This window comes from Sander lucioperca, chromosome 17 (genome assembly GCF_008315115.2).
Source record: "Sander lucioperca isolate FBNREF2018 chromosome 17, SLUC_FBN_1.2, whole genome shotgun sequence".
Taxonomy (NCBI): Eukaryota; Metazoa; Chordata; class Actinopteri; order Perciformes; family Percidae; genus Sander; species Sander lucioperca.
The window spans coordinates 14405794-14421559 of record NC_050189.1 but is presented as its reverse complement, the minus strand read 5'-3'; the positions used below and the strand labels follow the sequence as shown (position 1 = coordinate 14421559).

General features: G+C 41.6%; 1 protein-coding gene across 4 annotated transcripts in view; it reads left to right on the top strand.

The window, feature by feature from the left end:
- Positions 1–15766, top strand: part of LOC116049014 (regulator of G-protein signaling 12-like) — a 44894-nt gene that overhangs the window by 656 nt on the left and 28472 nt on the right. For 2 of the 4 annotated variants that reach the window (XM_035993776.1, XM_035993775.1), the window contains exons 2-3: positions 645–2517; positions 6446–6538. In XM_035993776.1, the coding sequence (XP_035849669.1) occupies positions 727–2517; positions 6446–6538 (1884 nt within the window). In that variant the 5' untranslated portion in view covers positions 645–726. Of the gene's footprint in view, positions 1–644; positions 2518–6445; positions 6539–15766 lie in introns of those variants that run through there. The other 2 variants (XM_035993777.1, XM_031298366.2) reach the window with 1 other exon arrangement.

Genomic DNA, 15766 nt, shown 5'->3' with positions numbered 1-15766 from the left:
AAAACACCCCGCCTCTTATTTTTTGTTTGCTTTAAAGTATGTATTATAAAGTGTATTTGTAATTCTGTTTTTATCAAATGGTCTCAACAAAAAATAAGTATTATTTAAGTATAAAATAATAACAACATGATTAAACTGTGTAATGTAGAGCTGAAAAAATTAGTCGATTAATCAATTTGTTGATCACCAGGAAATTATCTACAATTTTGATGATTGATTAATTGTTAAGGTCAGTTTTGGAGCAGAAGAGCCTAAATTAGCTGGTAACAGCCTCTCAAAAGTGAATATGTCCTGCTTTATTTAGTCTCAAATGGCTTTCTCAAAGCTTTTGCTGTTTAGACATAATATCAGGAAACTGTGATGGGTGTTTTTCACTATTTTGACAAGACCATACTTAATTCATTGGCAAAGAATTTGACAGATTAAGCAATAATGAAATAAGTGTTGCAGCCCTAGTATAATGCTTCATATTTGTATTTCACCGCAACATGTCTCCGGTGAAAGCTGATTGACAACTGAATTATTCTGCAATTCTGTGTGATAATCTGGTGATAATTCTGTTCTTATGTAGTATAATTTCATGTATGGAAAACAAATTGCTTTTCAATTGTCTTCCTGATTTTGCCCACTTTGTGTAACTGTAGGATGACAACAACACAATAGTGTTGGCAACTTGCAAGTGTTTCGGTTCCCACACACTGGATCTCACAGCGCCCTACAACAAAGATGAGGATACAGGGACAGCCTGAGGGCGCAAGGAGGCGTCTGGATTTAAATGCAGTCGGTGAGCTGAGGGGTGTGGAAGTCATCCGTGGTCGGGCAGGATATGGATTTACTATTTCAGGGCAGAGGCCATGTCTGTTGAGTGGCATCCTGGAGGGAAGCCCTGCTGACCTGGTGGGACTCAAACAGGGGGATCACATCATGGCCATCAACGGAACTGACGTGTCCACTGCTTTGCATGAGACTGTGGTGCAGTTGATTGGCAGCTGCAAAGGACCCTTGCGGTTGGTGGTGCATGCTGCAAGCCGAATCATGGGGAACCCCATTCTTAATGATGCAAAATTTGGGATTGGCCAGAAAAATTGTATTTTCCAAAAGGCAGGTGTTCTCCGCACTATCTCATATGATTCAAGCAATTCCTCCTTTAACTCAAATCATGCTATCAGCAACAAACAGAGGCCGGTGTCAGAGCCTGATATGTCACAATGGTCACAACAGTGGAACTCTTTAGCTGAGCAGCAAAATGAGGAAACTTCCAAAGTGGGGGACACAGACTCTGTGTTTACAGACACAGAAGAAGCCAATTCAGACTGGAGTATGTTAAACATGACCTTGGTGGTGGGCTACCTGAGCTCCACAGAGCTGATTTTAAACACTACAGAATCGGAGGAGGACTGTTTAAAAGCCATTCGGGAGCGAATACGATTGTTGGGAACAGAGCAGAATACTCATACTCTGGTGATGATGAAGATCATGTTTGACTGCATCCGACTTTGTGACGACGCAGGAGCTGTTTTGGCAGCCTTTCCTGCTGAGAACCTGGTTTTAGGGGCTGTGTGTGCTGAAGACCCTCGTTTTTTATGCCTGGTCACTACAGCACATGTAATCAATGGCCGTGTACCAGAGGATGGTCCTCTGCGGGCCTCCTGCCATGTTTTCTTCATCGACCCAGAGCTGGGAAACCACGAGGACCACGTAGGCATTGCAGGACGCTTTGGCTTCGACTGCACTCCAGATCCAGATGCCTTGGGCTGCCTGGAATTTCCCCAGACTCCACCAGACGTCCTTCACTTTGTCACAGTCCTGTACAGTGACATGGGGGAGGCTGTGGAGAGGCTTCGCGTCAAACTGGACATGGAGGCTCAGCAGCAAGCCAAGGAGAACGACAGCACAGGCAAGCAAGGCAGCGCCAGCAGCAATGGGGACAGTGGAATTGGAAATGCGTCGCCCCCTGAGGAGAAAGCGGACAGGGATTTCCCTTCTGCAATCCGAAACCACCCTGGGGCCCACCTCCCCAGCTGTCCATGGGATTATCCCATGGCTGAAGACCTCACCCCAATAAACCTCTCCAAGAAGGGCCAAAACCTGAATCCAGAGAACAGTGCCAGCACACATTCCCTTTCAGAGTCACTACCTGGCCCTGATTCTCTTCATAGCTTTTATGGAGGTCCCCCACCCAGGCTGGAGTTCCAGTTTAAGCCCCCACCACCTCCTCTGCCTTTGGGTAAAAAAGCAAGTGTCTTTGGAGACCCTCTCAGAGGTAGCCAAAGGTGGTTCTCAAAGCCAAAGTGGCCTAAAGTCCTGAGTGGTGAACCGGACCCTCAGGTGACCAACAACTGGGCCTCCAGTGTTAGCGTTAGCACTGGCACAAATAACCTGCCCCCCCCCATGAGCCAGATCCCCTCAGACAGGTACTGCTCAGCAGAGGTCATGATGCTCCCTCCCAGAGAGGAATGGACCAAAAAGCTTCTTGAACAGAGAGAGAAACAGCGGAAAGATGGTGGTACCAAAAATGTAAGTAAGACACTTTTCCAAAAAAAACTAAAATCTGCAGCATTTAAAACATGTAGTCTGGTTGTGACCAGTTCAACTAAACAATAGGCCTATGTCACACTTCCTGCTTCCGGAACGCGGAGTAGGGAATAAGAACTTCCGGTCAACAGTCCCTTTCTCCATAAGGATTTAGATTATCAGCCATAATGTCTAAACCATCTGAGGTAGACTGACCACGAGCTACATGGTTGTGAAACGAAAGTTTCTGCTCCTGTAGAAGCTAGGAGTCTGTATGAAATCAACCTTGTTTTAAAGTGTTCATATTATGCTTTTTGCCTTTTTCCCTTTCCTTTATTATGTTATATATCTTTTTGTGCATGTTATAGGTTTACAAAGTGAAAAAGCCCAAAGTCCACCCCAAAGGGACTTACCATCTCCAACAGGAAACACTGTTCACAAACTGCTCCAAACAGCTCTATTGTAGTCCAGCCTTTACTTCCGTGACAAACGTGTCACTTTGTAACACACGATATAATGCTCGCCTAGTGCTAACATGGCACTCTCTCATACTCAAGGGGGTAAGCGAGCCTCCGCAAAGCGTACCTTCTATGGGGCCATTTTGATGCTAATAAGCCATCACCTGCCGTTAGCATTCCATTGACTGCCATTCATTTTGGTGTCACTTTGACAGCGAATAACTTTACATCTGAAGCGTTTAAAGACTTTATTTGTCCATTGTTTATTTCTAAAGAAACACGACAATGTATAAAAGGCTCCATTACCTTGTACCTCACGTTATGGCTCCGTAGCAGATGTTTTTGTAAAAATAGGCTAACAATTGTGTCATAACCACGCGACTTTCTGTCACATAGTAGACAAATTACCGTATAGTCAGGAGAAGCTCGCAGACAGTTTTGACTTACATTAGCTGTTTAAGTTTAATTAATTAATTAATTACTAATGTTAACTAGCATTTTAGTTAGCAATAATTACCCTGTGCCTATGTTATCTCCTTACATATACCTACGCTCTCCATCTCTGCAAGATTCAGAAAGATTGAGATTTCTCTTGGCACAGCTACCAGAAGACTTCCAACTTTCAGACACGTTGCTCACGTCACATTTACGTCGTCTCTCTCAGTTGGAGACTGCGCAGTAACGCTCAGCCATCACCAGAAAAGTGCTTCTAATAGACTTCACTGGTCTCTGTGGGAAGTCTACGGCGTCGCTTTGTCCATTAATTTTACTGTCTATGCCCATGCTCTGCAACTGACAAGCTAGCAGTACTTACTGCATGTGCGACTCCCAACAAAGATGGAACAGAAGTGAGATGTCTCACTCTGTAGCTTAAACAGAGAGCTCAACACACAGGGTGAAAAGAGGAGCTGCAGCAATGTGCAGTACAACAAAAATATGGTGATTTCTGAAAATTAAACCACATAAACCTATTCTGGTAAAACCTCTAAATGCTCTGCTTTCTTATGGAGAAAAACTACACTACCCACAATCCTAAGCCATATCTCTGATTGGTCCAACTGGCTGTTACCATAGAAACGTTTACCGTACCCGCGAAACCGCGAACGGCTAGAGCGAGCTTCTACCATTGAAGTCTATGATAGTTTCTGTACACAGTCTTGTACCTTTTGCCTTTTTTGCCGTTTTCAAAATGTTTTTTACTTTGAGAGTGTTCATTTATAATCCGAACCACATCGTCGTAGGTGACTTCAGGCAGGTTGCGGAGAGACTTGGTCCAGCAGTATCTATCAGGGTCCGCCATTGTAAAAAGCTAACCGGAAGAGCCGTATCCCCACTCAGAGACGTTCTTCCGGTCTTCAATTGTTGCGTGACATAGGCCTATTCTTTTTCATTTATTTGTCTTGTATTTTATTTTTAGAAGCCTGAAGAGGTGAAAAAAAATGTGATAATTAATTAGAACAAAGGCAAAGTTTTGGGAAGTCTGACAAGATAAATATAATTTTGTACAGCAGAAATATATATTATTCTGTCTGAATGAAGTGTCTTAGTGACATTAACTGGTCAGTCGATGCCGTTTTTGTTACTGCTTTGCAACAGTGAGGGGAACCAGCTTACAAAACACAACAGTAGATGCTCTGCCATCTTTGCTGCAATTTGAATATGTGAAAAGGTATGGATTGCTAATGTTTTCTAAAACATTTTACCCAATGGCTATTTACGTTACCTGAAAACTTGGTTTTGTTTATTTTTTTATAGGTAATATCGGATTTTTAATACTAGTGCAAAGTTTTGCTCACATATACTGTTTCCTCGCAGATAATTTCTTAGCCATGTGTTAATGAGATATCCTTACGTGACATTAAATAGTTCCATTGTAAGCACAGTCCCACTAAGACATCTGTTTCTGTACTTCATTCATGTTTAACACCGCTACACAGGAAGTATTAAATGGTCACATGGAGTTGAGTTTCCAGACACTGAGAGGGTGTGAGTAAGCCTGAGTTTGGTGGCACCTAAAATGAAATACAATACCACTTTTTCAAGAGTCAATTGGTGTTGAGTGTGAATTGAAATATCCGAAAGCACCTGTTTTAAGTGAATGCAGTCATTGTCATAAACATGCAGAGAGGGAAACTGATTTTTTTTTTTTTTTTACATTACTGTCCTCTCTGCCCACAAGATGGCCCTGTGTATCCATATAGTCCCAAAAATGAGGCTCCCTCAGGAAATCGATTATGTGTATGCATTATCTTTGAATTTATTTATTTATTTCAGCCATGGGGATCAATGCAGTTAGTTGACATGTAGGCAAAAATGTTTTTGTTACCGGTAGCTAAAAATAAAATTCTGGGCATTTTAGGTTATGTCCAAGTCAGCTACAAAATGTATAGTTTTTGAACTTCCCCTTTACAGCATTTATTAGTGTTTTCAACCTTATTTTAGCAAAGTATTTAGCTGTGTTTATAAATCAGAAGCAGATTGTGTTCTTGTCCCCCCAGCCTGCATTAGATCAGAAAGGAGACCATCTTGCACAGGAAGCCAAGCAAATTACAGGGTAGAGACCATGTCATGCACTGGTGATTATCTGCAATTTTTAAACTCTCGTTCAAACATTAGACACAGCCTCTCCAATCATAAGAATAGGGGTGGCTGGTGAAACTTTTCTAAAGTGATAGGCAGAAAACCATGGTGGTTCCGTCTGATCTCTTATGGTCTTGTGGTTTGACAGTTAGTGAGATTAGTGCTTTTGCCTCGGTACTTTTGAAACAGGGCTGTAGTATTTCAGGTTAACTTTAAATCTGCATGTTGTCAGACAGAACTGCGTGTCATGATGACCCCCGTTATATGTAAATGCAGAAGCTTTAGTAGGGAAATCTGTCAAATCTAGTAGAAAATCTCTGAGCTTTCCAGACAATCTACTTCAACTGACTAACCTCAAAGTCACCGCTCACTGGTCATTTTTGGTAATAGTGTTGTCATTTTCTCATACACTTCATGAATAACTATCATCTTTGGGTCTTAAGACAAAAAGTGCACACAAAGACTTTATGTCTTGGAATATCATTTCATTAATTCAGAGTCATAACACATTCTTAATGTTTTAAATTTAACTTTTAAGTGGATGAAAAAGGATACAGCAAACTAATATGTGATGTATGCATATAATTTCTTCTTTTATTTGAATTGAACAACTGTTTATTACAACTTCTCTTTTTTACCTTTTTAGTTTTTCAAACATTTAGCAAGATGCATTTTCAAGGCATTTCAAGACTATTAATTACAATACAATTGAATTGAATTACAGTAACTTGGACTCAGTATTGTTGGCTGACAGTCCATTAGTTCACATAAGCCGTATGCAAGATCAAAACCAGAATAAATTACAAATAGTACAAGGATAAGGGTGTTGATTATGCTGTCTATAGTATTGGTAGTTGTGTTTTTGCTAATCTGTTTCTTCTTTATTCTCATAGGGCTCCAGGTTTTGGGGTATGGGTGTTGCCCGTGCCTCTAAACGCCGCTCTGCCAAACGTCTCAGCCTGGCGCGATCACTGGACGACCTTGAGGTAGGCAAAAAGTTTAGTTTTTTTCATTGGTTTTCTTAGAGATTTAATTCCATTTTTCTCATTTAATTTGAACCAGAAAATTCAAGCTTTTAATTTGATTCCTTTTGCCATTGTTTGTCTGTGACAAAAGTTGCTTAAAAATGGAAAATCATCAGTGGTTTTTAGTGGTCTGCTACACTAATGTAGACATTCAGTTGAACCATTCCCCTTTCTCATTCTGCTCCACTTTCAGTTCTTTTTTAACCTTTCATTTCCGTTGCCTTGAACTCTGCGTTTGCTGCTACACTTGTGGCCCGGGGTGGCTCACAAAGTGGTCTTTGTGTGGGCCAGAGGCGGGTCCTGTTTGTTTGGCCTCGCTAATGAGCACTGCTGCACGACTGAATGTCATGCTCACATTTTCTCATATTAATGTTGCTGAGGAACTCTCTGCATGCATGCATTACTCATACACACTGATTTACATTCACACAAAAAAAAACATGCACACTGGTCCTACATCTCAAGATTGCTCTGAAAGCACAAAGACAGACACAGAAACAAACCAAAAAGTGGTATACTGTATTGTATGTCCACACATTAGACAACAGTCACACCTGCAGACCACACTTTGTACTCAAAGAGGCACACCGCCACACAGATCCCCTTAGGATTGTCCCAACACACACTAAACAGTACTGTTGTTGAAAAGCCCTAGGTTCTGAGCAGGTCTGCTCTAGATGTACAGCCACAGGATTAAAGATGGCTATAAAGGTTACGACAGCTGCAGTGCATAGCACAACTTTTATGCTTTCTTTCATAGTTGATTTATGTAATGGATCGCCCACCTTATCCTTACTGTATCTTGTAAAGCAAACTTTTAAACAAGTTGTAAATCATGTATGTTTTGTTTGGTTTGTGTGCTCCAAGTCAGCTAATGTGCAGTGATCTCCTCACTTTGTTTTTCTGTTGGTTTGGTGATGTGTTTCATTATATTTAGTTGCTATGGTTATGGCATCCCAGCAGTTGCAAATTAGTTTGCATCTATCAATAGTATAATTACTTTTGAGTTCACAATCATCCCTAACAACTGATGCAGCTGCATTGGTATATAAAAAGTTTAGGATGTAAAGAACTGAGAAGCTTCAGACTGCTTTAATCAGTTTTCTATTTTGCACTTATAATGTGGAACTATTTTTCATGGGACATAATAACATTGGCTAGACAGAAAGCTGGCTGCTTTTTTTTTTACTTGTAGTATTGTATGGAGTTCTCTTTCTTAAACCTTGAGTTTGCTTTGTTACACAGTGTTTTGTGCACATGTATTAATACCTGGACTTGACACCTACAGGAGCTGCTATGCCACAAACAGTTTTTCTAAGTGTAATGTCAAAAACACTGGCCTCTCATGTGCGAAAATCATGGATAACATGATGTCTGTACATTATCCAATTGAATTGAATGATCAAGCTCTGGCATGTTGAAGTAAGCTGAGTTTGGTTTGGCATATGTATTATGGAAAATAGAATGCGGTTGCCTGTATAATGACAGTTTGTGTTAGATTAAACAAGACTTGGATGATTGGGAGGCTGGAATTATTGAGTTATGAGAGTGAATTTTTCATTGTTCGCCATACATTGTGTAGAACTGGCTTTAAAAACGCATTAGCTGTTCTGCTTCGAACCTTTCATTGTCAAGTGGTTTTGTAAATCTGCATGTTTTTAGATGGATCGCTTCAATTTGCTTCTCAAAGAATAATAACATATATATATATATGTCCCAATCGGGATATTTTTACTGTTGAAAAATAAACGTGTCTGTGCTTTCTGGTGGACACTATAAGTAACTATGTAATGGTGACACTGTTTCTAAATTACCCCAAATGTATCTGTGGCATTTCTGTGCTGTAATGTCAGCAGAGAAACACACTGATATATCTCTGATTAGCTAATATCACTCTACTTCCTATGAAATAACATCAGAGAAATCAGAAAATCAGTTGTCATGGTGCATCTAGCTCATAGGTATTCAGACTGCATCTAATCAACAACAGTAATTTACCCCATGGTAGGCCTATACATTTCAGGTATTAACACCATAGGGATGTTTTATGGTTGTCAAAGGCAATTAGATCCTCACCTAGCACTTGCCCCTGGGCTCTTGTTTCAAGGGCGGAGCTTCACCCTGGGTTCATGGTCAGAGATCTGATGTTGCACTTCTAAAAGCCCCTGCCACAGCAAATCAAAGCCCATCCGATGGCATTACCAAGTGTGTCCTTATAAAGACATGTGCAAAAGTTGGTGTTTTTACTTCCGCAAAAGATTTGGAGAACGTCTCTATGAATAGCCTGTACATCAGACTGGAGAGACAGACTAGAAAGTGAAGCCTGAGAACTTCTGTTGTCTTCTTTCTGCTCTACTTCAAAGATAGCACAGATAAGAAACGATTAACCTATCAAGCCTATGAGCTGCACTGAGCTGTTGACCTTAGATGACTCCTTGCTTCTACGTATTCAGTGGCAGTAGTGCAGGTATGAACTTGAGGGGTTGAAGTGTTTGGTTTCTGCGGCTCTCTCTAACTTTGAATGTTGTTGTGAAGGATGTTCTAAGGGACTGTTCTCATGGCAGGTTTAGCAAAAATAAATGATAAGCTCTCAGTCAGTGCATGCATCTGGACTCACAAGGACACCGTGAGACTATTTTGGAGTTCACCATCAGTGCTAAGGGCAGACCCCTGTGGATAACCCCTGTATGTAGCTTTACTGCATGTTGTGGATGAGCCCATCACAAATTGGACGCGTGTGGCCGTGTTGCTTTTTCCATGGTCGGTGGTGTGCGTCACAGTGGCTATAGGAATGAGCAATTGCTTGTTATTTTATTTCACAGTACAAAGGCTCTAACACGTAGCTTTTGCAACTCGTGCATCAGTTCAAAACAGCATATATGTAATCCCGTGCTTTTTAAAACGTTTCAGTGTTTTGTGTCTTTTTGGTTTAGTAGAGGGGGAAACTGCTGTACAATTCTGTGTTTGTGCCGATTCATCTTTCCTGCATCTTGTGATGAAGGGTGTTTTGATGCACGCTAAGCTTTTGTTGTCAGATCCCCTTATGTTTGGGCATGTCGAAGAATGTGCTGCTTTGTACCTCCTTGTCATTTATTTCCACACAGAGCTCGTCGGAGCCCTGCCGCAAATGTACCCAAATCCCACCGCACCAATCCACCACTATGAGCCTATTTCTTACTCATCATAGACTCCTTGTTTCTAGCTCCAAACAGATGCTTGGCGCCTGCGACACTCTGTAGATGACAACACGTTCAACTTTGCAGAGGTGACACCATTAGCAGGCTGCTGTGCTCACGTTCACACTGACTCTGTCTTCTGCAGTGCTGCTGCGTGTTTAAATATCTGCTAATGTGAGTTAGTGAAAGCACATTGTTTTTTTTTCAGACATACAGGTGCCTGCTGGGAAATTCGGGGCACCTCTTTTGCTCCATGAGTGTGAAGTTTCTCCTCTCCTTCTAGGTGTGGAGACATTAGTAGCTCTTGTTTGCACGCCTGTGGGTAATAGATCTATCTTGTGGGCGTAGCAAAAACCAAGAGAAGGCATAAAGACACTGAGAGGGAAAGAGGAGGAATTTACAGGAGAGAGAGAGAGAGAGAGAGAGAGAGAGAGAGAGAGAGAGAGAGAGAGAGAGAGAGAGAGACTGGCAGCAGAGGAAGAGAGAGGGAGCTTTTGAACTCCCAATAGCTGTCAGGATTTGCGGCTCTCCTGCACGCTCTCTCCTCCCCCGTTGAGCTCCGTCTCTCTGCACTGCAAACACCGACTCACACACACAGCGCGGAGCTCCAGCGGATGGACTGGTTTACACACACCAGGCGTGTGGAGCAGCGCTGAGGACGAGCCAAACGCACGCACACAGCGCCATACATGGAGCAAACTTTGACTCTCAACTCTGTAAGTGTTGTCATGAAATCCCGGAGTCTTCATTATTTTGTCTGTCCTCACTTCTCTTCTGTTTTGGTGGTGCCATCTTCCCTGCCACCGTTACTACTCCGTCTTTGGGCTCTTTGTAGCTCCTGTTGTAGCCTTTGAGCGGCATACAGTGGTTAGCTTGTGTGGTCTGTCAGAGGAATGTTTTGACCAGTGCCAGCTGAACTCTCATGTGCTGTATGACACACACTGCGCTGCTCTATATAGCAAAATGTGGTGTAGCATCTATATCAGGATGCACGCTGACTTTAAATTAGATGTTATGCTAAAAGGGTTTTGTGAAGTGACCCAAGATTATTCTTGTAAAGTGGACATCAAGGGTCGCTTCATGGGCCTTTGAATGAAGTGTGCTCTGTTGTGCTCGCCCTGAGAAGTGACCATTTCTGCAATCGCTTGGTGACATTGGGAGAAGTTAGATCAGAGGTTGTTGTTGTCAGATAGAATTAAATCTTAATTGGACGTTCTCTTGCATCATGTAATAATTTAGTTTGAACTTGAAATGGTTGCCTGTGGTTTGGCCGTGCCCATATTTCCTTTGTGCAGGCATGTCCCTGCTCTGATTCACTAGCCCTCTCATTCACATATCTCAAAATGAAAACATCTTTTTGATGCTCATGACTACTGCATGATCTTTGTTGCTAATACAATATGTTTTAAAGAAACAACCATACAGCATATCCAAGCAAAAAAACTATATTCACTTACAAGTTGAACCAGGATTATTATTATTATTAGAATAGCTGCTACAATGAGATTCTATACTTTATTATATAAATTATAATTTCTTTTTTTGGTGTGGGTGTTATCATTTGAGAAGATGCGCAGGAATAGTGTGTTCCTGGGGATTAGCTGTAGAGGCAGGAGAACACGACACACTTTTCTCTGTCTGACATGGCCAGCTCTGGAGTGTGGGTGGACAGTTGCGCTCACGAAATGGGTCCTTAGGCGAACATTATAGGATGCAAAGACTAAACAGTCTGACATTTGCTAAATGTCTCCACTATGATTCCTTCTTTTCCTCTCTCCTCTCGCAAGAGGTTTTATTGCAATTACACAGACTTCTCTTTCCAAACCCACCGACTGGAAAAACAATATATTAACACAACAAAACCTGAGTGGAAGTTGAACTGTCCAGCTGCTTGGAGTATGAATATGCAACAGCCAATAACCAGATGACCAGATGTGGCTGTGGTTGCTGAGTTTGCTGTTTGACCAAACTGTGACCACGGAAAATACCCGCTGCCTCGCCATCTTTTGGACGGAGACGCACCGCAGCTCCACTCTTGGCTCTATCGACATTCAGGATTATGATGTATTTTTCAGCTTTTCATCATCCTTTTGTTGATTGGCTATAGGAAAGAGTGTCTGAACCAGGACGTCTATGGATGTGACACACAACTTCTGGAGGTGATTCATTGCCCACACACTGTTTACCTTCCTCAATCGTACTATTATTACATTTCTCTGCTTCATTGAAAGGGAATCGACTGCCAAGGGTGTGGAGGTTACTTAACAAGCAACGGTTTCAGAAGTGCCAAAGTCTTGTATCACCTCCCTGGTAACAGTTTAGACATGTCTGGGATACAGTGGGCTCATCGCCTGCTCAACTCTCACACCTGTTGCTTAGACGACGCCAGGGCGCGTTTGCTTCATGTCTTTGAGACATTGAGCAAGACGGATTGTCTTGTTTGAACTAGAGAGGATTGCAAGGGGGCTCGGAAAGTGAATGTAGTTGGTATCTTTTTGACCTTGTGTTGGCATAAGACACGGCAGGACCAGGCCAAAGCCTTGTCTACCTCACACTGTGGAAGTCATAAACATGGATTGTTGGGGCGGCCAAGTTAGCCTTCCTGTGATATTGTGAGGGATTGGCCTGGCGCTCTACTTTGGCAGTCTAAATACTAACTTTCCCTCATGAACTATTTATACAACATCTTCATCCTGTGGTCAACATCCAGAAATATAATATCTGTTTATATAGCTTGGTTATTGCATGACCTCACTGCTTTAGGTTGAGTAAAATACTCTACATTGTTCACGTTTTGTTGACGTGTCATGGTATTTCTAAAGGCAGTAGTTTAAGAGGTTGCCCTGAAATGCAAATTATGCGGTGCTAAATGAGTGTCATATTATGAAATACATGCTTAAGCAAAAGGTGACCATCACATTTAGTAGTACATATGATAAAGACAAAAAAGGAAACGTTTAAGGAAAGATGCAGATATTCATTGTGTAGACAAAGTGTCACAAGTCTCAAATGAAACCTTTCTGCCATGTTTTTGCCACTGTGAGCATTTACATGAACTGCAATGCCAAATACCCATAGAGAAATGCCATCCCATAGACCTTAGCCTAGAGCGATCAATTTAAGCCAACCTTGACTTCCCTGCATGACCCAAAGGATTAACAGTGGGGTGTTAGGTAGGATTTAACACAGGAAGTAAACAATTATGACAGTTCCTTGTCATTGGCAACATATAGCCTTGTACACTTCCAGGAGGCAGGTATTGATTCATATCATGGCCTTATCTTCACACAACAAATGTAACCAAGCACTTAGACTTTTTAAAACACTGTACGCTCTGTGTAAGTGAACTTTGGCGTAAAAACCTCACAGTGTCGGGTTTCAGGTTGGAAAGTCCATTTCTGGTGTTTTTTATGGAAAAGAAAGAGAGCAGTAATAGGGTGTGGTGGTATCTTATGTGGTTTACCCACCTCAAGCCCTCTAGGCTCATATGAGCGCAGCCCTTTCTCTATGATAATAAATTGAGATGGGAGGGGTCGTGGTCACTGGTTCTAGTTTCCATCTCTGAAGTTATTTTTGTTTAGCTGTGCCTTGTGAAGCAAATGTATTTTGTTGGTCATTTTGTTTAGCATTTCCTCCAACCTTCCATTTTGTTACTTCAATGCAATAAACATAGATATTACAACAACAAAGGAAGTTAACGACATGTATCCTGGCATGCTTTTAGGCTTCACAGTAAGCTACAGGTCCAGTGCCATGGGCTGTACAGGTTTAGGCCGAGTTAAGAAGATCAGAATTTACATTGTCGGCATAAGTTGGGAAAGACAAATTCTGATATTGGTTAAAGCGCCACATTCCTGAATTCTGCGAGAAGTAGGGCAGCAGAGGGAAAAAGGTAAACGTCTCCAACCAGAGGAATGCTACTACTCCTTTCAGCTTTTTTTTATCAGCAACAAGTGGTGAACACACACATGCACACCGGCAGCACTGCACAAATCATACTAATGCCACTTTAAACCAGATTGGAGCAGAGCCGTACCCATCTGCTGTGGCTAACCAGTTGGAGTTGGGGAACCGGCAGTAGATTACTGCCGATCAAGGGGATTAAGAGAAGAATCACATTGTGGCGATGGACTCTGTTTACATGCAAATCACCAGTGTCTTCAACCCATTTGTTAGCTGAGGGGGATTACACTTAAAAGATGCCTCGGCACAAGTCTGGACCCTCATGGCTCAGAGCCGTGGGCCCGACATGTATCCACCCAGCATCAATGTTTGATTGAAGATCTTTGTTTATTTGTTTAAAAGAACCCCCACAGATTAGTGTTTAGATTATACTCATGGTTGAATCACAAAGTGTTGGCTTTCCATTTATATTGTGGAATATAGTCTCTTCTGTTTTCATTGATAACAGGACAAGATTTTACATCTGAATTTATACACTGTGGGAAAATTCTTATGGTTTATCTGAGCCTTAAATTCTTTTCTATATCAATATCTACAATGCTAGTTGGGTAAGATAATGACCTTTGTTTCTTCCCCCCCCTGTATCTGTTTGTTTGTAAGATTTAAGAAAAAATATATAGAGATTTGGCTAAATTTAGGAGGAAATAAATCCCGTTGCCGAAGCACTTGTGAAAGGTGGATTCTCTTAATTTAGATTTTTCCATGAGACAAATCTTTTTTTATGTTTTGTTTTGCAATAGCAATAACACCGTTACACTTTGTTTAAAAATGAAACCCCAAATGCCCAAATCATGTCTTCTACGGTCACCTTTTTTATAAAAAAAAATCAAAATCAAATTAAGTTATATCCCAGAACATGTGAAACTAAATTAGATCATAAGTGAAGTTGAATTACTCCACTGGCATCATTTCTGAGGCTCTCTCATGGCAAAAATAGGATTTCTAAACAGAGCGTGACCGTAAGTCGCATATTAAGATATGCTATGAAAATACGTTGTCTGAAGTGACTCGATATAGAGTTTCACAGCCCTTGATCTATGGACATAATGCAGATAGGAAATCTAAGGGGAGGCTAATTGTGTTCATGTTGTTTACCATTTCTGGCCCCCTAGCGTCACATAATTATGCTGACCTCATCAGATCCTTGCTAATGTAATAGAGTGTCTGGCAGATTTGCTGTGACAAGATTTCCCACAGTAAAAACACTGGATCCTTCTTTAACCTCCTAAAATTACCCAGCCGGCTGTCTGTCTACACTATCACTTAGACACATATTGTCAGAGGAATTTCATAATTCTCTAAACCAGTCTCTCTCTCTCTCCCCCCCGCCCCCCCACCACACTCCTTGCTTGGTTGGGAAAGAAATGGCTTTTCCATCTTATCAGTCACCACACCCTCGCCCCTTTCTCTCTCAAAAGGAAGTTGCCTCCATACAAGGCTCTCTCTTGATGTTATTGTCAGGGAATAGTTTGTCCTCTGCCACAGATAGCAGGCCGAGATACATTTCTGTCATTGCTATAGATTGCCTGGTGGAGAACTTGACATGCAATTAGTTATGTCTTGTGACAAGCAGTGCTCGCTGTCGCTGTAAGGCCTCTTCAGAAAAGCTTTACAAATTGATTAAATCAAGTGGAGGCTCAGAACGCACGTGAAGGCTATTTACTTTGTGGCAGCAGACTCTTCGGTAAACAAAACTGAAGCAAGACATAGAAAAATGCTTTTCCTGAGGGCATTTTGGTTTGAAGAGTTCCATGATTTTGCTCTTGTTATGTGCTTGTAGATCACCTGGCTGCAGTGAACACAAAGGGCAAAAGTAGACCTGAAGGGCTGTAGTAGACTGTTGAGTATCCTGTGATTTTGTGACCACAGTTATGAATGACTCAGCTTAGCACCAAGAATAGCTTCTAATTACTGCACGGCTGATTTTATCTGCACATGAAATTCTGTCTTGCAATTCTTGCATAACATGTACATTATATTATTATCTGAATAGCAGAGTGTTTTAAATCAATGTCCCGATTTGTACAAACAGGAAATGAAACACGTGCAC